Below are 24,834 nucleotides of genomic sequence, written 5' to 3'. Positions count from 1 at the left end.
TTATTATATGGATGAGTAAGCCAGTAGACCTGGAATAACACTTGCTGTGTTTTACTATGCAATATCTTAACCTTTCAGTGCTCTCTAAAAGTATAAGGCCAATTTACATCAATAGGATGAATTTCCCACCTCCCTTGAGAGTTTGCTCAACCAATGAAATCATGGGTACACTACAAAGAGCTCAGCAAACTGAAGCTATGAGAAATGAAGTCACTCAACTATGGTCATACAGCCCTTTAAGTATTCAAGACGGGATATAAATTGAAGTCTTCCCGACTACACTCTGCTTGTCTGGACAACAGAAATCTTCTGTGTCTGAAGTCTGGTTGTTTGCCCTTGCTGATGTAGGGGTCTTGGGTCACTTAATTCTTGGGATTAGGGCTTGAATTCGAGTCTGAAAGAATCAAGGATCTGAAGCTGGAAAGGACCTTAGTTCAGCCCCCTGCTCTACAAGTGAGGAAATTGAGCTCTAGGGAAGTTGAGATTTGCCCCAGGTGATTGTACCTAGGTCTCCTGAGCAGAACCAGATTTCTCTGCTTCTGCACCACAATGCCTCTGTCTCCAGATCCTATCATATGTTTATTTTGCAAATGACCACTTACTACCCATGGAAGGAAAAAATGAAGACCTTCAAGAGCTTGTCTGTATTGTTGCTTCACAATGAGCAAGAATGGGGGAGATGGGGAAGAACTAGAAGATTAATCTCATCAACTTCTTCCTCTTATTTTTATCCCATCTCACCAAGAAATCCTGGAAATCAATTAATTGTGAAGGTCACACAATGCTTTGATGTTTGATCTTTTGGTAAGGTGGCTGGGCTAACCTATGTCATTCTGAATAAAAGAGCCTCATTTGCCTGGAATAGCCTCCCCTCACTGTCCCCTGGAAAACCTCCCCCCCCACATTTCTCCCTAGCCAAGCTTCCTATTCATCTGATGTCAGAAATCATAGCTCATGAACTGTTAGAGTTGGAAGAGATCTTGGAAATAGCTCACTTATCTAATTCAGTTAGCTAATAGCCAAATCAGGGCCCAAACACAGGCTCCATCTCCTAATTCAACCCTCGTTCCATAATGTCAAGTGTCATCATCATCAAGGCCAATATGAACCCACCCACAGTGATCTCATCCTGCTCTGAATGCATAGAATCAAGAGGTGTTAGAATTGGAAAGAATCACAGGAATCATCTGGTCCAATCCTCTCATTTTACAGATGAGGAGAATAAAACATAGAGAAAAGGAATAATGGTTTGTCCAAAGTTAGTTAATGTCAACTAGTTAATTAATGGAAGAAATAGAATTACAACCCAGGATTTCCAACTCTTAGCCCAATAATCTTTCCCCATGGCACTTATTGTGGATACCTTTCATTTGGCAGATCAGCCTAAGATCTATGTTCCTCAAGGACAGGGGCTAGTTTATTTTTGTCTTTATATCCCCACAATCTAGCACAGTGCCCATACAGAGTAGCACCTTTATCAATGCCTACTGAATGAATGAATGACGTATATCTATATATCATAACTTCATGGCTAAATTTTAAGCTTCTTGAGGGCAAGTATCATGTCTTATTCTTCAGTGTCAAATCTAATTTCACACAGTACTTTCTTCTCAAGAGATTTCTTTTAATTGACCATCTAATTAATCCATTTTTTTTTGCAAGGCAATGGGGTTAATAGGCTTGCCCAAGGTCACACAGCTAGGTAATTATTAAGTGTCTGAGGCCAGATTTGAACTCAGATACTCCTGACTCCAGGGCTGGTGCTCTATCCACTGCGCCACCTAGCAGCCCCTAATTAACCCATTTTTGAACTTTGCCTCTGTTTTCTGGACATCTGCAAAAGTCTCTAATGCTCAATTGTACAGAGTAGTGATTTGAGTAGGATTAGATGTCATCATATATATTGTTATTAAGTCAACTTTTCTGTTGTTTCTAACTCTTTGTGATCCCATTTGGGGGTTTGGTTTTTTTTGGTAAAGATACTGGAGTGGTTCACCATTTTCTTCTCCAGCTTATTTTACATATGAGGAAACTGAGGCAAACAAGGTAAATAACTTGCCCAAAATTACAAAGCTAGTAAAGATATGAGACCAGATTCCAGACGTGGCACTTTATCCATTGTTCCATCAGTAAATGATCAGTTCTCGGTGTCCATAGCTGATTATCTTCATGTTTCCAGAATGTGGTATCCTAGAAATCTTTTTCCACAAGTGCTTATTTTTCAATTTACTGATGGTTCTTAGAGAAGTCACAGGAAAGGATGGATATGACCTGTACTGTTGAAAGAAGGACCCTGCTCTCATGAGATCATACATCCATCAAAGCAGTGTCACCGATTGAATTCTTAAAGACAGAAAAGGGATCATCTGGGCTGGCTACTATTCCATATTGTTTAACACCTCTTTTCTTTGCCTACAATATTGATTTCCTTGTTCTCTCTTTCAACTGACTCATTCCTTACACTGGGGATTACTACCTGTAGAAAAACAAGAAGAAACAGAAAAACAAGGGTGTCCCCAGGGAATGTCAACCACACTTTAGATAGGCAGCAAAGACAATATTGCTCCCATAGCAAAATGAGGCCTATGGTGACTGTACAATTCATCCTAAGCGCTTCGGGCTACTAGATTTCTAGGACTTTTTTCTATGTGGATTCTGGACCTGATTTAGATCAGGTGGTACTGAAAAGAAAAACCAAGCTAAAACCAAACAAAGCCTCTTTGGATCCCTAGGAAATGTCCTGGGAATTAAGATAAGAAATCAAGAGATTTTATTTCTCAAATATAGACACTGGTCTGTAGAGAGAAGAAAAGACACAACAGAACATGGGTTGCTAAAGCTAGCTTTTGCCAGGAACTGGCTTTTGGAATTCTATTAAGATGTCCTACACTCTGGCTCCTCTTAGCCTTCTGTCCTGCCAAAGCATTTCTAACAGATCAGATTTAAATCAGTCCTAATTTAAATGCTGTTTTAGCTCCAGCCAAAACCCCCCATCTTCCCTGTCTCCGGGAAAGGATTTCTTCTTCTCCATCTCCCACATCCCACAGTCTGTGGGACTGATTACTAATCTCTCCAGACTGGGGCCAGCTCCATAGAAGCTTTTAGCTCAGTGGCTTCTCTCCTTTATGTTTCTGAAAAAAAAAAACAATTCACCCTGCTGTGTGCTTATGGGGAGGGCAGAATCAGGGCTGCTTTCCAAAAAAGTATCCACATTTCAACCAGAGACATAGTGTCAGTGGCAACAGCAGAAGGACACTAGGAAATGATCCATTCAATCTTTGATGAAGTCTATCTGGAGTATTTCAGTTAGGGTCCTGAACTATTATTCTCTGTTTTCCTCCCCTTCCCTCCCATTCCCCAATCTCATGACCTCATTGTCATTGCCTGGAAAGGGCATGCAATGTGTGTGTTGGTGGGAGAGGGAAGATTTAGGGGGTAGGAAAGGGGACACAAAGCTTCTCTGGGGGCATTGCTATGAGTTTCACTCTCTTTCCTCCCTTTGCCATTTTTCTGATACTAACAAACATTCCTTCTTGGCCCTGAATTCTCAGACACCTTGAGCAACAGCTGCGCCTGCTGTGTCCTATGTCCCTGTTTTCATCAAAGCAGAGGAGATAGGAGAGGTGCTTCTTCTCTGCATGTTTTCCCCATCTTTAACCTTTATCACTTTGGGTCTGATCTTTTCTTGTAAGAGAAATGGTTGTTTGATGTTTCCACACTAAGTGTCAGAGGCTTAGAATGGGATTGGGCCAAGGGGGAGGGATCCAGATCCAAAGGTACACTTGGAGGACTTACGCACAGGAGTTACAGCCCTAGCAGTAAGTGTTCTAGGACAAAGGAGCGGTTATATGAGGAGAGCATGGTAAGCAATAATTAATGTGAAAAAGCTTTTGTATTTTAGTGGATTGCCAAAAGTGTGACAGAAAGGCCAAAAAAAAGCTAATTCAATCTTAGATTGTACTTATTGACATAGTCATAGCTGTAACTGACACTGGGCAAATGGGAATTTGACCTTGTATACCAAGATGATGGTCAGAACATACTTCCTTTCAGTGGGAGTCCTCTCCAGGAATATGCCACCATAAGCAGGGCAATTTATGACCCCATTTCCCCCTTTTCTCCTTTCTTACTAGGATCATTTCTTCATGGAATTTTTCTCCTGGCACCCACCTTACTTGCCCACAACCTCATAAAGCTGAGGGTTGGTTGGACTTCCTGGGAGACACTGCATTCATTCCTGGTATGACTGCATCTGTGTTTGGATTTACTACCACCCTCACTCTTTGATTCACATTATATGTTGTTTATATCTATCTGTGTACAAGTTTCCTCATTAGAATATAATCTCCTTGAGGGCAGCCCCCCTTTATTTTTTATTTTTATTTAGTTATTGGTTTTAGATTTTTTTTTTGCAAGGCAATGGGGTTAAGTGGTTTGCCCAAGGTCACACTGCTAGGTAATTATATTAAGTGTCTGAGGCCAGATTTGAACTCAGATACTCCTGACTCCAGGGCCGGTGCTCTATCTACTGTGCCACCTAGCCACCTAGACCCCCTTTATTTTTAAAGTTTTTTTTCCTTTATATTCTCAATGTTTAGCAGAATCAGGAACATAATAAACCCTTAATATAGCTTTGCTGGTCATATTTACAGCTTTAGATCATTTTATGTCCAAAATGAAGAAGGTCAGAGTACTATTATAGCTTCTCTGGCCTCCATCAAAATTCAACTCAAATGCTACCTTCTTCAAATATCTTTCCTAGTATCCCTTTGCTACTAGTAACTTCCCTCCCCTCTTAGATTACCTGCAATTTATACCATATACATACAATATCTATCTATCTATCTATCTATCTATCTATCTATCTATCTATCTATCTATCATCTGTCTGTCTTTCTTTCTAACCATTCATCTATCCATCCATTCATCCATCCATCCATCCATTCATCCATCCATCTATCATACTATCTATCTGTTAGTCTATCATCCTATCCATCTGTCAATCTGTCTATCTACCTACCTATCATCCTATCTATGTCAGTGTGTCTGTCTATCTACCTACCTATCAATCTATCATCCTTTCTCTCTGTTCTATTCCTCTATAGCTCTAGATCAACTTCTTGTTTGTCTATGGGCATTTGCATGTTATCTACCTTAATACATGTGAGCTCTGGTAGGGCTGGGACCAGGTTTTAGCCCTTCTTTTTATCTACAGGGCTAGCACAATAATAATAAGCAGATAATAAATGCTTTTTGACTGACTAATTGGCTATTATCCTCTACTCAGTTCAGATCCAACCTAGAATATTTCCTGGTTTTCAATGTTATATTTCAGAGAGAATATTGACAACATGGAGAATATTCAGAAGAAACTAGGATGATGAGAAGATTGTAGAATGAATTATTTGAGATTTGGATTTAAGAACTGAGGCTGTTTCCTCTAAAGAGAAGACTCAGACAGGACAGAATCACTACTTTTAAGTTTCTGAAGGATTCTGATGAAAAGGAAAGATTAGACTCATTCTTCTTGATCTCAGGGATCAACACTAAGAACAGATAGGTTGATTATTTTCTTGATGTAAAGAACAGTTCCTAAAAATCAGAGTTGTTCTGACAAGAATTGGCTGGAGGGTTTTTATCACAGGAGGTCTTTGACTGGAGGCTGTATGGCCACTTGTCAGGGGATTCCTGTCAATATATAAGCTGATCATATGACCTCGAAAGTTCCTTTCTACTTTGAGATTCTAGGATTCTATGATTCTAGAGTGAAAAGACACCAGTGTCTTTCCTGGGTGTCTAGCTTCACTTCCTGCAGGGGTTCCTAACCTCTACTCCTGCTCTGTAGCTAGAACACTGGACTTGTAGTCAGGAAGACCTGAATTCTAATTCTGCCTTAGACAATTATAAGGTATATCATCAAGGGAAAGTCATATAACCAATCAGTGCCTCACTTTAATTATCTTTTAAATGGACATAATAATAGCATCCTCTTCAAAAGGTTGAGGATCAAATGAAGTAATATATGTGTGGTGTTTTGCAAATCTTAAAGAACCATATAAATTCTAGCTATTATTATTACCATCCTGCAAGTCTCCATAGATTCTTCCATGGGGCAGCTATTAATAATTTAATATTATATATATAAAATATATAATATAAAATAATTAATAATTTCCCTAAGTATCTCAAGACAGAGCCATTCAATGATTGGCCTACATAACTGCCTTTGGTCATCTAAACACATATGTGGCACTCAAGAATCTATGTATTTATCTGAGTTTTCCAAATAATAATGCCTCTAATATAGTAATGATTTAAGAGTTTTCTTCCCTTTATGCTCATGATTTCTTGAGCTCCTGGGTTTCATGGCTTGTAGGGGTGAAGGGTTCTTATCTAGCGAACAAGTCAAGTCTTTCAGGGTAGTATCAGCCCAGTCAAAGGGTACACAGTAAATGTGTCCCTGGAGGATCAGATCTCAACTAAGGGATCACATGTTTTCTTAATGTTTAAATATAGATAGAAACTCGGGTGAAAATTCCAAATATAAAGCTCACTTAAGTTGGGATGTCCCAAACCCATGAAAGAAGTTGGGAAAATCCAAAGGTAGTCAAGCCACAAGACAGACTATCTAGGTTTCCTGATTGGAGTAGGGCAAACAGGTTGTACTTTATCCACTGCCTTCTTAGGAAGCTAAGTGGGTGGAATTTCCATTCATCTTTATTCCAATAATAGCATATACTGTTTATATTACTCACTTCTTATCTTATGTCATAGTTATCTTTTTATGTGCAAATAGTATGCCTCCCCAACTAGCAATGTGGGGACCTTTGTCAGTCTTTCTCTAGACTACTTTTCCAATCTTTATATTACTCCCCTTCATGCATTCTGCTCCTTTACTCACTATTCCCTGGATGAGACATGAGATCTCTCTAGTCTCTGTGATTTTGCACAGATCTCCAGTATTTGGAGATCTCTGCCTTGTAGAATCCCTGGCTTCCTACATGAAGTCTTTCCTAATTTCCCCAGTTATTTTCCATCCCTTCTTGAAATTATGCTTTATTTCTAGGTATTTACTTGTGTATATTTTATATTCTCCCCTGTCCCCTGGAAAAGCAAGATCCTTGAGGGCAAGGAATATTTCTTTTTGTCCTTGTCTCCTCAGCTCCTTGCATGTGGTAGGAATTTAATAAATGTTTGCTGAATAGAATCAACATTCCATCAAATACTTCTGGGCATTTCTAACAACATCCTAGCACAATGCCACATACAGATTAAATACTCCATAAATACTTGTTGTTACTTGACTGATTATCTACTCTCACTAATGTCTACCCTTGGCAGGCATTTCTAGTCATTATACACAAGGCAGGGATTTGTTCCCAGAAACTAAATGGATCAGTTACATACAACTCTCCTATTCCCCTCAGCCCTTGCTTATATGGATCTAGGGCTTTAAAGAAGGTACTTCTGCTTCATATCATCGATGGGGGAGAGAGAACTGTCATTCATGAAGTCCAAATGGAGTTTTCCCCAAGGCCATGGGCAGGTGTATGAACCGGTGGATGTATACACTAATTTATCATGCTGTTTTCAAGTCAGAATGCTAAAAAATGGAAAAAAAAACTAGACAAACCTGGAGAAAAATAATGGAAATAATACTGGCTTGTTAATCAAAGGAACTGGGGTTCAAACCTGTATGACTTTGGACAAGTTGCTTAATCTTCCTGGGCCTTAGTTTCTCATTTGTGTATTTAATTTGTTTTTGTTTTTGCAAAGCATTGGGGTCAAGTGACTTGCCCAAGGTCACATGGCTAAGGAAGTATTATGTCTGAGGTTGGATTTGAACTCATGTCCTCCTGACTCCAAGGCCAGTGCTCTATCCACTGTGCCATCTAGCTGCTCCTAGTTTCTCATTTGTGAAAAGACATGGTTAGATTCTGAGGGTCCTTCCAGCTCTAGATTAATGCTCTGAACTGGCTTCTGCTAATACTTTAATTTATTCATTTAAAGGAAACTGAAGCTCAAAGTAGAAGAACAACAGACCAAGAGTCAAGAGACCTGGCCCTAGTAGCAGAAAGGAAAACTTGCTTCACCTCTATAGATCTCAGTTTCTTTATCTACAAATGAAAGGGATGTGATTAGATGGTCTCTATATATAATTCTTCTCAGCTCTGGTGTACCACTTAACTCACTTACTTAACTTGGACCCAATCTAGCATCTTAGTGCAGAAGGAACAGTGGTCTTGCAGTCATTGCATTCAGGTTCAAACTCTGACTTTGCCACTAACAAACTTTGAACCTTGAGTAGGTAGTCCCTCTACTTCCTTCAACCTCAGTTTTCTCAATTGCAAAATGAAGAAATTGAGTCTAAGTGATTTCTTGAGGTCTTTTCTAGCTCTACATTTATGATCTTAATTTTAAATTAATTAATTAAATTACTAAACATATATCCTTCCTCTGCCAAGGGGTTAATCTCTTTGCCCTGTTGCCCCAGACTTTTCATGACCCCCATTTGGGTTTTCTTGGCAAAGTACTGGATTGATTTGCTATTTCCTTATCCAGATCATTTTACAGATGAAGAAAATGAAGCCAGTAGGGTTAAATGACTTGTCCAGGGTCCCACAGTTAGTGTCTGAATTTGAACTTCCAAAGAGGAATTTTCCTGACTCCAGAACTGGCACTTTTTAAAAAACATTTTCTTTATTCCCTTTATTGCCTTATCTGGAATTTGGCTTATAGTACTCAAAAAATGTTTTGACTAAACTTGACTCCTGTAGCAGAATATAGAGAGAAGAGACAAATATAGCTAAGGAAAAGAGGAATACTAAATTGCTATTTGGTGAATACTCTTCCAGATAAAATGGAACCTGTTTGAAATTTCAATACTCGACTGAGAGTAGTTAGATTCTGTGATGTTTCCTGTTCCTCCCTTGGCTCCCTCCAGAAAAGTGTTGTATATATTTGTTTTTAAAATTAAAGTGAATTAAAATTAATTTTGTTTGGGTGTTTGGCAACAGTTCCCAAGATAACTGGAGATGGATTTAAGTAAAAACTAGAGAACCTGAGTCAGGAATAATTGGTCTAGAATCTTGTAGATGACCCTGAGGCTGAGACCACCAAGCTTGTAGCTTGTTCAGGCCTGACTGTTTTCTCTTTCACAGGCACCTACTCCACTTGCTTGTCTTTTTTCATTCCTCCTGCCCCTTTAAACCTCACATACACACACACACACACACACACACACACACACACACACACACACACACACACACACACACACACTTCCCGTCTCATACCACACTCATTCCCTGATGCCCCATCTCTACCACCCAACGGATGTTGGCAAGACACCCTCTCTAGATTTGAATTAATGTCTCCTTCCTTGAAGAAACATGGAAATAATGACAAACCCAGGGAAAGCTCAAGATTTCAAAAAGAGGAAACAGGCTCACCTCCCAGCTCATGCAGATTTACTTTACAATTAAATCCAATTATCTTTGTTATTTCAATCTTTGCTGGATGAGCTGGAGGGGAAAGAATCCACTGGTTTATTTTTATGGCATTTTCTTTCTTTTGAAATGTGTCACCCTGTGGGACAATTAGCTTGGGAGATGTGTGCTTGGGTAAGACATTTTCCACAGCTCCTTTCCAACTGCTCACTGTGAGCACTGTCCTAGCCTGTACAAATTAGAGGGTGCATAGTTCCTTATTCATTCATTCATTTCTTCATTCATGCATGCAGTTGAGAGCTTCTAAGTAAATGGCACCAGTCCAAGCCCAGGACTGCAATGCAATATTAAATGCCTTTGACGAGTTGCCTTCCTTTCCAACAGGGTGGTAGCACACCAAGCCTCCATAATCCAAGAACAAATAGAAGGGCATGTCTGTTAAGGTGGGAGACAAGGCCCTTTCCTAGACCTCAAGGAGAACCCTTGCTAGGGTGAGTCAAGGTCAAACACACTCTCATTTGCTGGCTTTGTATAATTCTTTGTACTTGTTGGAACACTTGGTAAGTATTCTCAGATAATAGGATCTAGTTTTAGTCCTGAAAAGTGTTCATCAAACCCCAAATGCTCTTCTTTTTTATCTATGAGGAAACTAAGGCAGTGTTTATGTTCAGTCTTTTTTCAGTTGTGTCTGACTCTTTATGACCTCATTTGGAGTTCTCTTGGCAAAGAAACTAGAGTGATTTGTCATTTCCTTCTTCAGCTCACATTACACATGAGGAAACTAAGGCAAATAGAGTAAAGTGACTTGCCCAAGGCCACACCACTAGTGACTATCTGAGGTCAGATTTGAACTCAGGAAGAAGTGTCTTCATGACTCTAGACCCAGAGTTCTATCAATTGTACCACATAGATGTCCTAAGGCAAAGAAATGACCTGCCTGGAATTACACAGCTAATAAATGAGAGTCAGAACTCAAACTCCTTTGATTTCAAACCTAGTCCACCTGTGTGTATGTTCTGACCCAAAACAAGACAAGCTCACTAGGAACAGAGTTTGTAGAGCAGATAGTGCAATGGATTTGGAGTTAGGAAGACCTGAGTTTGAATCCTTTCTCAGATACATATTAGCTGTGTGACCCTAGGCAAATCATTTAACTTCTCCAGTCTCAGAGTTCTCATCTGTAAAGTAGGAATTATAATACTTACTTCACTGGGTTGCCATCGGAATTAATGCAAAGTGCTTTGCAAATCTTAAAGTGCTATATATCTGTTAGCTATTTTTATTATTATTACTCTTATATCTCCCTCAATAATTAGGAGAGCTGGATAGTGATCATGGACTGAGGGTTGTCCAGGCCAGAGACAATATCTCCTTTATATGACTGAGAATTTGAGGAAGAGGAGTGTGTTTCTCTCATCAGACTGAAGGTACTGGAAATGCGTTGGACAGCAAGCAATGCAATGCTGTGCCAGAGTAGGCATGCATTTCTTGCTTTTTGAACCAAATTGTGCTAAAATGTCATTCCCAAAGATGTAGATTTTTAGATAAACTATCATCAGAAGAGAAAACAAATTGCGTTTTTGTTGGGTTTTTTTTTTTTGGTGAATGAGAAAGAATAGCTAATAACATTGCAAGCTTGGGTGGAAAGGCCAGAGGGGGAACTCACAGCTCAGTCACATCCTTGGGGATGCCTTTGGGTAGGTTCCGGAGTCCTTTGTTGCTGCAACGCACCACAGTCTCCATGCAAGTACACTGCTCTGGACAACGGGGGGCCAGCTGGCAACTGCTCTCATCATTACCTAGATTGAAGGCCAAGAGGAGAGAGAGTGAGAGATGTTACAATTGAGGACAAACTGAGGGAGGTTGGAAATAATCAAGTTCCAGAAATGAGAGCTCCAACGTCCAGCATCTCTTCAGTAAAGAAAAATGGGTCAAGATGTGCTAACTCTGAACATGGTCAGTCCTATTCCTAGGAATCAATGAATATAATACACACTGTAAAGAGGACAAAACGACCCCACCATGTTCTAGCTTTCCCCATCTTCTCTCTCTTCCTTCATCTTTTAAAGTAAAACAAACACCACCCCCCCCAACTCTCCCCCCAAATGAAAAAATGCTATAGGGTCACGTTTCTCCAAATGAACATTCCTTTAGATTTGGGAAAGATTTACTTGTAAATACCATGTTCCTATCAGTATTGGGACATTGATGGACAGAACTTGTTGACCATTGATATCCCACTAGGGATTTAAAAATACTTCAGAATCTCAGAGCAATCCATTGCAAATGAGCATTGAGAGATATTTTTAAAAAGATGAATGTGGATTTCAGTGTCTATCTGAAACAGATAAATTGCTGCCCAGAACTCAAGGAAAGAGAATCATGACACCCTAGTCACAGGGATATTGGTGGTGGCCAAAGGAAGAATACCTGATCCCTCTGGCATCAGAATTCTCAAGATGAACTTGGGTCCCTGGTGATCCAGAGTCCTTTGGAAACAAGTTATTATAATAAGATTCCAGATTTAGAGGTGGAAGGGACCTTTCTCCAAGTTTCTTACTTTCCAATGAATAAACTGAGACTCAGAAAGGGTAAGTGACTTGTCTAAGGTCACATAAATAATACATAGAAGAGCTGGGACTCAAATTCAGGTCCCCTGATTTCAAAATCCAACCCTCTTTCCAACCCAGCTCCATACTGTCTTCTGAGCTGGGCTGGTGGATTTCCTGCTTAGAAGTAAATAATAACCTCTCCCTGAACTTTTCAATCCATGGAGACTATTCAACTACTAGGAGTGGATGAGATTCATGTCAAAAAACCTAATGAAGCTGAAAATTTGGCAACCTAATTCTTCCTCCTTCGATGTTCCTAGTCAGTCTATACTCAGCCTACCCACTGGGGCTAATATAATTTTAGACTGTATTGATGGAGTTTAGATTAAGCAAATCAATAAGAAGTCCATAGTGAGTTACATCTTAAATTCTGTATTCAGGTCTGGCTAAGACATAGGAAGGTAGATTTTTTACCAACTGGGGCATAAGGAATGAGACTATGATATTGAAGGGTCTCAGAATTTTGTCATGTGAGGAACAGTTGACGGAAAATTTAGCCTGAAAAAGAAGATTTAGGAAGGATATGACAGTATTTGAAGTATTACCATTTTAAGTATTATAAGGGTTGTCATTAGGAAGAGTGATTAGATAGAATATAGTTTTAGGGGACAAACTTTATTTCAATATAAGGAAAGATTTTTTAAAAAATCAATTAAAGGGATTCAAATATGGAATAGCATATCTCATGAAGTAGTGAGTTCTCTGTTATTGAAAATATTCAAATGATCAGTGTCAGGATAGTTACAAGGGGACTTGGATATAAGCTGATCTCTAAAATCATTTCTAGCTCTGAGATCTGATGAATTTAAAATTTAGGCTTTGTGATTCTCTTTCTATTGTTCTTTCAATTATAAAACCATTTATTAAGGTCTTAATATATTCAAGGCACTGCACTGAGTAGAGACAGAAATGAAACCCAGTTCAAGGATATTACATTGTACTGGGGAGAGAAAATATGTATCTAAATAAGGAAATAAAAGTTCATTTGAAGAAAGAACATTAGCACATGGGGATTTACAGGGGAGCTTTACAGGAGTGATGGCTCCTGAGTCAAGTTTGAAAGAAGGTAGTTCTGAAAAGCAGAAGAAAGGAGGGAGTGCATTCCAGGCTTGGGACAGTTTGTGCCGATGCAAAGAGGTGGGAGATTGAATATCCAGTTCCAAGAACAGCTAATTTTTCCAGTTTGTCTGGAACAGAGATTACAAGAAGGAAAGAAATATGAACTAAAGCTGAAAGGTTGGAGCCAGATTATAGAAGGTGTTAAGCTCCAAACTTAGGTAATATAGAGACAAAGACATTTTTGAGAGGAGTGGCATGGTCTGATTTGTATCTTGGAAAAATTATTTTAGTTCAAGTGAGAGGTGAGGAAAGACTAAACTAGGCCTGGTGGCTTTTTGAGTGAGAAGGGGATGAACATGAACAATGATGTTCCACTTTATATAGAACAGAGTATTTGAAAGTGAGCAAAAAGAAATGAGAGTGTGGGATGGCTAGGTGGCACAGTGGATAGCATACTGGCCCTGGAGTCTAGAGTACCCGAGTTCAAATCTGGCCTCAGAAACTTAATAATTACTTAGCTGTGTGGCCTTGGGCAAGTCACTTAACCCCCTTGCCTTGCAAAAAAAAAGAAAGAAATGAGAGTGAAAGGGAGGTTGGAGGTTGGAAGAACACTCAGTCTACAATATCTAAATATTGCCCAAACTCCTGCCTTCACAATTGGTAATTGATTGATTGTAGGGGATGGAGGTTGTGAACCTGGGTAAATAGGAATAGAGTGGTAACCTCAATGGAAATAGTAGAAAGTGGAGGTTTAAGGAAGAAGACTTGATATCTTCTTTGAACAAAGTAATGAAAATTATCTTCTTCTGGGAAAAAAGAATTCCTGAATAACAATTTGGTTAATTTTTCTTATGAGATATTGAATGGAGAACTTAGGCCAAGGTTCTCAAAGTACCTTAAGTCCTCATCCTATTCCCACTTCCTCTTCCCCAAATAGTAACACTGCCTGCATTCTTTTTTCCAAAAACATTTCTTTTTTTTCATAGATCTGTTTAATGATGTATATTCACATAAACTATGTAGATAAAGGCTTCTTTGTCATTTACAGAAAGAAAAATTGAGATTGGGATGTTTCAGTAACTTTTCCATAGGTAGTGAAGAACTAGGACTAAAGATGGGCATTTCCAATTCTGAGACTGTAATAACCAAGGGTAAACTCCCTGGGGCCCAACTACCACCTGTGCACTTCTCTTGAAGAGGACTGAAACCCTGGGACCTCTCCATCTTCCTCATTCTTCATTCCCTCCCAATTTCTTTGTTTTCTCACCATCACAGGTGAAGTCTTGGATGGCCACATCCTGGATAGGAATTTCCTTGAGGAAGAATGGCTTCTGGCACCGAGGATTCCCGCTAACAATTCTCCTCTTCCTCAACCACTTCCCTAGCCATGCTAGATGGCAGTTGCAGTTGAAGGGATTGGAAAGCAGGTTTCTGGAAAGGAAAGGAGAAGAGAGGCCCTTACCACATGCTTGTCTTTCCCACGGGAGTAACAAGTGTAGTTGAACTTCAAGCCCAGTGTCTACCAGCCTTGAGGCGCAGATAATAATCCTGAAGCAGGATGGGGGACAAGGCAGGAGAGTGAGGAAAAGGAGTAAATACTATGCATTTCTTGATATACAAAAATAGTTTTCCCAAGTGTCCCAATGCTAATCCCTCAAACCCTCCTATGCTAAGAAAAGAAAATGTACTTTTGATCTTAGAATTCCAGATTGAGTAATTCATAGATTCCTTTCAAGAGTCGGATCAGAGGAAAGGGTGAAATGATAGTTTCCTCTTCTAATTTAAGCAATTCAATTCAATGACTATTTATGAAAGGTCTGTTAGGTACTAGACATTTCTGGGAATATGAAGTTAAAAAAATAAATGAAGCAAATAATCCCAGCCCTTGGGAGCTTGATATTCAGTAATTACTGAAAACTTTCTTATCCAATCATACTACTTTTTTGAATTCACTAATTCCTCTCCCTCTTGGAAATAGTGAACAGCATTGGAATGGCAAGAGTTTTCCCTTCTTCTTGCCAATGAAAGGGAGTAAAGGGACTGTAGGGTGAAGGGACAAGGAAAGAATCAGTGAGAACCTCCTTCCATGAGTCTCACCAGACCACTGGACATGGGCAGTGACATATTCTTTGCTGAAAAACAAACAAAACATGTAAGCATGTCTCAGACAGCAATTTCTGTTGGGAAAAGTCCTGGATTTGACATCCACAAGACTAGATGGAAATTATGACTCTAATAATTAAGAAGCCATGTGCTATTGAGTAAATTGTTTAATCTTATTAGACTTCATTTACTTCATCTGTAACATGGAAATATTAAATATAGCTCTCTATATGGGGTGTTGTGGGAGAGAACAATTTATAAACCATAAAATACCATAGAAACAAGATTGTTATTGGTAAGTGATACAGTGGAAAGGGTTCCTAAATCTGAAATTAGAGGTCTTGGATTCAAATCTTACCTCTGACATTACTTGGTAGCCTTGGGTAGCTAGGTATTGCAGTGGCTAGAATGCTGGACTTGGAATCAGGAAGACCCAAGTTCTAATCCTGCCTCAGAAACTTATTAGATGTGTGACACTCAGCAAGTTATCTCAATTTTATATGCCTCAGTTTTCTTATTTGTGAAATGCAGATAATAGCAGAACCTATTTCCCAAGGCTGTTGTGAGATAAAATGAGATAGTAATTATAAAACCCTTTGCAAACTTTAAAATGATACAGAAATGGGCATTTATTGGGCAAGTCACTTAACCAACTGAGAAGGAACAGAGAGGTAGGCTAGGTGGTCTCTGAGGTCTTTTCCAGGTCTTGATCATGTGATATAGTGGAGGGAACAACTAGGTGATGAAGTAGTGCCAGGCCTGGAGTCAGAAAGATTTTTCTTCAAGAGTTCAAATCCAGCCTCAGATACTTCCTAGCTGTGTGACCCTGGGCAAGTCACTTAACTCTCTTTGCCTTAGTCTCCTTATCTGCAAAATGTGCTGAAGAAGGAAATAATTAACCACCCTAGCATCTTTGTTAAGAAAACCCCAAATAGGGTCAAGGAGAGTTGTACACAACTGAAAAATGACTGAACAACAAAGAAAAGAGATAACCCTAGCCTAGGAATGAGAAACTTGGGGTGCTAGTCCTGGCCCTGCCACTAGCTTCACTTTTTTCTGTCTTGATTTTCTAATCTGTCAAAAAAAACCCAAAACATAACAAAAAGGGTGGGGGTTTCACCAAGATAACCAAGTTACCTTGCAGGCTAAACATTCTATGACTCTAAGCAGGCAAATGAGAGGAAAAGATAATTCAGTATATTTTTAATAAATATCAGTCAAATTGATGCCCCAAGTGATCCCCATAATAGCATCAATTAATTTGCTTTCTGTGCATGTGAATTTTTGTTCAAGCCAACAGTTGTTAAGGACCTAATCTTTGCTGTCTGCTCAGGCTTCAGGACTTCCTCCCTGAATACCCCAATATTTCTATCTCGTGGACTCTCCTATCTGAAGTTCAGAAAAAATTTTCATTGCCATAGAAACACTGAAGTACATACTGTAAAGAGACTAACAGTTAGCCTCCGTGGTGACTAGAGAAGAGGTAACATGCCTAATGTTCCTTCTCTACTTCTCTTCTCCCTTACCCGCCCCCAGCTCTAGGGGAGTCTGGGGACTGTACCTTAAGAGTCTGCTACAGAGCCACCAGTTCCTTCCTTAAACATCTGCACAAACCCCTTGACTCTCACTCAGAATCTGACTATTTTAGCCTTAACTCGTTTCTTTCTGATATATAGTGATCCAGCAAACTGAGAAGAACCCCTGACTGGGAATCAGGAAGTCTATTCCCAGTTCTATTATTAATCAGTCCTGTGATTTCAGTACAACCACTTCTCTCTAGAATTTGTTTTTCTCATTGGTAAAATGAGAGTATAGACTTAGACAATCTCTCATTTTAATAATATCTAGTCCAATTCAGCAGTCCCTATCAGGGTGGGACTGTCTGTGACATTATTCCTCTTTCCCTCAGGCTTCAATAATGTTATCAAGTGTCTTGTTGAGATTCACTAACCCCAGGCCTATAATGATGGTGATTGGGAGATGAGAGAAGAATACTGAGTTCATTCAAAGTATTATCTCTGTGTCTCCTGAGGTGTGGGGTTGATTGGAAAGAGGAAAAAAAATCACTGTGGGATGGTTCATTTGAGGGGGACATTGGAGGAGACTTCTAAAAGTCCTTGAATTGAAAATGAATACCACACAGAGGGAAATGGAGCTCTTAGTTGATGTGAGCAGGCTGCAATATATAACCAAAGACTTGAAGAACAGGATTAATAAGCATTAGCAGGGAAGTGTATGATAAGAAGAAAAGACATGCTGGTAAAGGTGAAGGATGATAGGTGGGGCACTCATTGGTTCCTCTGGCAACCCAGTGAAGGAAGAAAAAAGAAAGAAGCCAGCCACATATTGGGTAGATACTTTTTGGCAAACATTTTTAAGACATAGGCAAGAGACAAACAGGATGCCCTGAGATTTGTACCATTGGAGAGAACATCCAAACCAAAAGCAATGTTGATTCATTTGATTTTATTTGAAAAGTTATGGAAGCCATTGAAAAATATGAGTGAACATTTTTTTTAGGGTTTTTTGCAAGGCAAACAGGGTTAAGTGGCTTGCCCAAGGCCACATGGCTAGGTAATTATTAAGTGTCTGAGACCGGATTTGAACCCAGGTACTCCTGACTCCAGGGCCAGTGCTTTATCCACTATGCCACCTAGCCGCCCCGAGTGAACATTTTTATATAAAAGATTGAAAGTCTAAATAATTTGTACAAGTCATCTTGAAGGTGTGAGATCTGTCCCAGGAAAGAATTCTTAGACTGTCTAGTAGAGGCCATCTTATATTTAAATGATGATGATGTTTGTCCTTTGTTCTCAAAGTAGATCATGACATCAGGGAGGTGATGCCATGACATGACAATTGGATTTGAATGAGGAGGAGGGGAGGCCATGCTAAGTCATCAGCCTTACTTTCATCTTCAGAGTCATCTTTGACCAGTGACCAGATATGGATCAGGACAACTGGAGATGGCCCTGGATGTGAGGCAAAGATCACACAGCTACTTAGTGTCAAGTATGGAGACAGATTTGAACTCAAGTCCTCCTGACTCCAGGTCTGGTGCACTATTCATTGCAACATCTAGCTGCCCCATATTTAAATAATTTAACAAGGGTTGTTCCATTTATGTGTTCATATCTTTGCAATTCATTTCCATAAGTGGAAAAGTCTGATGCAAAAATCTCAGCCTGGACTGTAGCCAAGCCTACCAACCAGGCTAAAGAAAAGAAAAAGATAGAACCTCACAGAGAGTTAAATATTTGTTTCTTCCTTATGAAATGGAAGAAAGAACTTTGACTAAAATGTTCCTTCACAGAGGACAGGTTTTATCTGCAAACAAAAAAACAACGAAATAGAAAACCTCTATCAGAATCAATAATGGTTCTTTATGAGCAGGGCTGAGATATAGTTGTATAAAGTCAAAAATTGTTAAAGGTTGGATTACTCTGCCCAGATCAAGAGTGGAAAGTAGATATGGAGTTGGGGGCTTGTTAGACAAAAGAGTTCTTGTGGAAAGGAAAGGGAGCTCCTGGCCTCTACAGACTGGCCCTGCTCTACTCACCCATTCTTAAAGCCACTCTATCATTTTGGGAGTCTTCCCTTCTCAGACTGATTCTTTATGAAGGCAAACTAGGTCTTTTTTTGACTTAGTTCTTACCTATCCTTTAACTACTGAATGGGTGCTGCCTCAAACTGAGGCCTGGGAAGGACTTCAGTTTAAAAAGGTCAAGGCCACTGCAACCAGGTCCATAGCCAGTCACCTTGACCTATATTTTGTCCTTAGTCTTTGATGATGCTGGAGGAGAGAATGAGGCTGATGACTTTGTGTAGCTCTGCCTCACTTAAATCCAATTTCCTTGCAAGTCGAGACATCACCTTCTGAAGTTATTGGTCTCTTGGAGAACGAAGGACCAACAGTAACAGCAATAAATGAGGACAACAACCTTCTATCTATCCATCCTACTTGTTAGGTTTCTTTATCCAAGTCTGATTCCTTATTTCTATCTTTATGCCTTTGATTAGGCTGCTTCCAAAATGATGGAAGACTTTCCCTCTTCCCCTCTTTTATTTCAACCCATCCTTAATAATTGGGTCCCATCTTTCCCAAAAAAACCACCAACTGAATCTCAATCTTCTCATTTATAAAAGGATAGTTTTGAACTAGCCTTCCAAGGTTTACACCCTTTGATCACCATGAATCACACAAGGACTCACACTCAGAATAACAGGAGAAAAGTGAATTGAGCAGAACCAGAACAATTTATACAATAACAACAATATTGTAAAGAGGCATCTAGGTAGCTAAGTGGTTAAAGGTGCTGGACTTGGCATCAAGAAGATCTGAGTCCAAAGCTTACCTTAGATACAAATTGTTATGAAGATCAATCAAATTATAGATATATAATGTTTTGCAAACCTTAGAACATTTGTATATAAAATATAATCTATAAGTATTAGGTATTATTCTTATTGTTATTAAAGATAAAAAGCGTTGAAAGACTTAAAAATTCTGATCCACCTAATAACTAAACAAGATCCTAGAGGACTCATGATAAAACATGTCAACCTACTTCCTGACAAAGGGGTGGTAATTGAGATAATTTTCTTTAAATGATCAATGAGGGAATTTGCTTTACTGGACTCTATATCTTTATAAAAAGTGGGTTTTTTGGTGAATGTCCAAGGGAGAAAAGGTAAATTTTCATTGATTGAAAAACAAAAATTTTAATGAAAATAAGCCTGTGAGTTCCCTAAAGATGGGGGCTATATAACTTTCCTGTTATCATAGGCATCATACACAAATATTTATTGAGTACTAGTTATTTGATCAATAAAAAAATTAACCAAAATGCAAATTAATAAAAGTTAAATGAATCCAGGACTTTTATCTTGTCATTCAGGTTCTCTCTGCTACATCAGATTGCCTGGATAATAGGGAGATCTGGGGAATGGGAAGTCAAAGAAAGTTTGGAATTGGGTGTGACCAGGTGAAGTTTTCCTTTTTTTTCCTCCCAAGGGCCTTTTCTACTAAGCAGAACAGAGTATAAGGACATCAGAACTTACATGGTTGACAGGGAGACGAGTGTGGTAAAGGCTCCTGGGGTGATGGTGGTGATCCTGTTGTCATAGAGGGACAATAGCCTCACTGAGCTCAATCCGGCAAAGGTGTCATTGTTCACACAACTGATTAGGTTGCTCCTCAGCATCCTGCAAGAAGAGACATGGTGATAAGTGGCAGACTGGAGGCTACTCCACCACTTCAGGGCTCAAAGTCAGCATCAATTCTTTAGGTCCCCTCTGATATTGTGCAGAGCTGGGTTCCAGAATGGGTATGCATGTGTATGTGTATATGAACAATAACAGGGATTGCACAGAATAAACATGGCTTTTTTAGGAAAAGCATATTGCAACATCCCTCTCTTCAAGTGCAGACTCCATCAGTTCTGTCAACTGATGCAACCTCTTTACATGAAAGACACTAATACATTACTTCTGGGGGAAAGATGATTAGATATAAAGGAAGTGAATAGGAAAGATTAGGGTGCACGTGTAGACATCCATAACTGGTCTTGGTTGGCTCACCATGTTAACTAGATGGTGAATGGGAGGCTCTGGGGCATTCACAAAAGGTGTGTCAGCATTAACCTCTTTGTCTTTATTTCATTTGGTGAGAGATTCCTTAGCCCACAGCATTTAATGAGTGACTAGGAGTGGGAATTGGTTTTGAAGGCACTGCAGCATCAATGCCCCAGAGATCTTAGAATGACTCTGGGACCCTAGCCTAGTGGTATCTGAGACAAGGTTCAAGCAGCAGTCATGTTGTATATAATTATAATGTTGGTAGGACCAAATGAACTAAGTTGTGAGTCCTCTACTTCAGAATCCAAGTTGGTGTGAGAAATATTTATATGTTCTGACTGTGTCTTTGAAGGAAAATTCCTTTTGTAAAAGTTAATTGATGTTAAGTATTAAATGGAATTCAGGGGCTAGTAACTGGATCCTAACAAGTGGGGGGAGTTGGGTTGTGGCAGAAGAAGACACCCTAAGTCCTCAGAGTAAGGTCATACAGCTAGGTAATTCTCTGCACCACCTAGCCACCCCCAACCTACCAGATTTTAATTAACTCACATTGTCTTGAGGCTGGTGAGCCCCCGGAACATTCTTCCATGTACCAACTCCAGTTGATTCCCCGTCAGCATTAGCTCCTGTACATTGGCTGCCCCATCAAAGACACCTTCCCGAATCTCCTTGATCTTGTTGTTACTCAGGTTTCTGAAGGAAGAGGAGGAAGCAGGAGAGGGGAGGGGAAAGGAAAGGCAGTGGAGACATTGAGTGGTGTAAGAAAACCATTGCCCCATTCCAACCAAGGGGGGGATATGGGGAAAAAAATGAGGCAGGTAGTATATTATCCACAGATATACCTACTCCTTTTTGGCGGGGGTGGGGTGGGGTGGAGCTGGGCAATGGTTAATGGAGGAAGAAAAGGGGAGATGAAGAACTTCTAAGAAAACCAGCCCAGATGATCTATGATACTTGAGAGTTTTCAGTCTTGGAAACATGTGGGTATGTCACTTTTCAAAGGATGCTTTGTATACAACAAATAAACATTCTTGAAAGCAAGGGAGACAGGAACAAGGGCAGACCCATAGTTTTACTGGTATGGGGAACATACTGGCAGGGAAACTTCCTCTACTGATGCAGAAGAAGCACCTTTTCTGAAACTTACTGTTTTAGAGAGTTGTTAGAGTACTGAGAGGTTAAGTAATTTGACTAGGGTCACATAGCCAGGATGTGACAGAAATGGGACTTGAGCCCAGGCTTCCAGATCAGTTCTCTATCCACTATACTTGTCTCTCTATATACCTGACATATAAACAAAACATCTGCAAATGACAGGGTGGGGAGAGAATAGAAGTGGCTACTGAAAGGAATCCATTGCAATGTGAACAACTGTCAATTCCAGTCAAGCAGGTAGGGACCAGATAAAGGCTGCATTCAACGGAAGTGGGAGAAGCAAGTGTACATGTATGTGTGTGTGTGTGTGTGTGTGTGTGTGTGTGTGTGCATGTAAAGTATAAAAATATCAATGCTTCTATGGGCATCTGAAAGGGGAAGAAGTAGAAAAGGATAAGGATATATGTGTATATGAGTTAAAGTGGGGAATACAACAAGAAAAGTAAAGAAAAATGGAAGTAAACACTTCAATGAATTGTGATGTGAACAACCCCTGCTTCTTGAAAGGGCAATGCCATTAAAATCAGGGACCCCACATAATGACCATCTCAATATTTTTATTTCAAAAACACAGATTTTTGGATATTGGATACTTTCAAAATAGGATTCACTTATGTTATCAAACACTCTGTTCCCACTGTTTTCAATCCTTGCCCTCATCTCTCTCCCTGGCAGGCCCTACTTTCAGACCTGTGCTCTGAGATAAAGCTTTACTCTTTTGCTGAAATAAGCCTCTTTGGAACAAACCTCATAGGAAGATTATGGTGAACAGGCCTTGATTGCTCAATCAAAACATTAACCACTTGTTTGAGACTCTTCCTGGGCAAACATCAATGGTGCGTGGCTCCAACCCACCCCCATGACAGAGGAGCCCAGATTGATAAACAGGAAAGGCTTCCAGGACCCGACGAATGGAACAGAACCAAATGATATTTACACGATCCAAGGGGAGGAATTTAGCCCGACCAAGTATATCCTATTCACCAAACAAATAATCTGTCTGGAAAGCCTCCTACACAACCTCCAGTGAACCATCCAGCCTGTCCACTGAACCAGACCATGGACATCCTTGCCCCAGCACTGGTGGCCAAAATGGGCACAATGATCTGCAGACAGGAATATGCTGGCCAAAGCTGTTACAGACATATCCCTGGAGTATGAGGCAGTCATATAATAACCCTTTGTTGTTCCTTTCTCTTTCATTGCAGGAAAAAAGTACAAAGGTAATATAGTTCAATGTCTACTATAAGTAGATGCTTAATACAGATTTATTGACTGCCAACTCTCATTTTACAGATGAGGAAACTGAGCCCAGAAGTCCAGGGTGGGGAAAGTGACTTGCTCAATGAAAAACAACATGAGCTAACATACTCAGTTTTCCCATGGCCCTTGGAGAAGTATTCAATAGACAGGTTAAGCTTCATTCTATTTAGGACCACGGTCTTATTTCATTTGGATTTAGTCTGTTTTCTCTAAAATTCTGGGAACCTAGACATCACATAACCCAGGAATGATGGTAATGCAATGAAAAGATTGCAAATTACCCCAGATCAGAAACCAAAAGGGAAATAAATGTTCCCTCTATAGCAATAACTCACCCATATGCCAGAAGAGGGAGATTTTTGCATTGAAAGTTAGGCTTCTTGGTATATTTAAGTGTCCCCAATAGGCAATGAAGATGAGTATGACTGCCCATGAAATGAGTATTTCCCCATTTCCTGACATCTGTTTCTTTAAACATACAAAATTAAGATTACATTCCTATAAAGTTTCACATTGGATTTCCCAAGGCTAAGAGGACAGAAGATAGAAGAGGAGATTAAAAAAAAGAAAAAATACAAATATATGGAGAATCTTGCTGCTACACTTTTTCTTTGTTATTAAAGTGCCTGGAAGAGTACTGAATAACTTTATGGCAAATACTTGAAAAAATTTGCAAGTATAGAATTCTAACTTATTGCAATAAAGAGTTGAGAGGATTCCCAGTGCAGTTTGGTCCTATAAATAGTATATCATAGGAAATCCCTAACTCTACCTTTTTAAAAATTTCCGTATGGCCACCCACCAACAGATGTGGAGGACAGAACCTCAATAATGACAGTAATAGAGGTAAGAACCATAAGAATGATGAGAGGGACCCTTATACAATCAGTTCTCCTATAACTTATATTTGGAAAATGTTAATTTGTTTCAACAGGATTGATGAATTAAAGAATGATCTGAGCATAGTTCACATTTTCAGTTGCGAATGTGGATTTGTCTTCTTCATAAAAAAAAAAACATTAAGAGAACACAACTAACTGTGTCACTTTTTTTTATTTATTGAAGGCAATGGGGTTAAGAGACTTGCCCAAGGTCACACAGCTAGGCAATTGTTAAGTATCTGAGGTTGAATTTGAACTCAGGCCCTCTTGACTCCAGGGCTGGTGCTCTATCCACTGTACCACCTAGCTGCCCCCATAGCTGTATCATCTTTCAATAATTTACAAGCTAAACCTTTCTGATGCTAATTTTAATAACCAACATCAAATTTTTGTCAGGATAAGATGGCATCCTCATTGTAGATTTTTTTGTTGCAGTACAAGTCAGTTGAAAAGAGAACTAGTCCAGACATCACCAATCTCTTCTGCCATGGCATCTCTGTCTATACAGGTCTAATAGCAGCAATTGTGGATATTATCATTTATTGTAATAATTATATGAATGTATTTTTAAAAACAAAAGTATTTAAGTATTTTTGGGCTACCAAGTTTTTATTCTGTTCTTATCTTTTTTTTTGAATGTGTCATTAACATAATAATACATTTTGACATATATTTTGGATTGTGTCTCTTACCCCATTTCTACCATAAGGTCTATGTATTTTATTAAGTAATTTT

At 39.4% G+C, this 24,834-nt stretch overlaps 1 protein-coding gene across 1 annotated transcript in view; it reads right to left on the bottom strand.

Moving 5' to 3' along the window:
• SLIT3 (slit guidance ligand 3) overlaps nt 1–24,834 on the bottom strand; it is an 805,773-nt gene that overhangs the window by 79,032 nt on the left and 701,907 nt on the right. Inside the window, exons 17-20 of the mRNA XM_074204955.1 lie at nt 21,350–21,493; nt 20,285–20,428; nt 14,388–14,551; nt 11,116–11,248 (exon numbers count right to left, since the gene is read on the bottom strand). Of these exons, the coding sequence (XP_074061056.1) occupies nt 11,116–11,248; nt 14,388–14,551; nt 20,285–20,428; nt 21,350–21,493 (585 nt within the window). The remainder of the gene's footprint in view (nt 1–11,115; nt 11,249–14,387; nt 14,552–20,284; nt 20,429–21,349; nt 21,494–24,834) is intronic.

The sequence above is a fragment of the Macrotis lagotis genome, chromosome 1 (genome assembly GCF_037893015.1).
Source record: "Macrotis lagotis isolate mMagLag1 chromosome 1, bilby.v1.9.chrom.fasta, whole genome shotgun sequence".
NCBI classification, from domain to species: Eukaryota; Metazoa; Chordata; class Mammalia; order Peramelemorphia; family Peramelidae; genus Macrotis; species Macrotis lagotis.
Note: the sequence above shows the minus strand (reverse complement) of the source record. Positions and strands in the feature narration are given on the sequence as shown.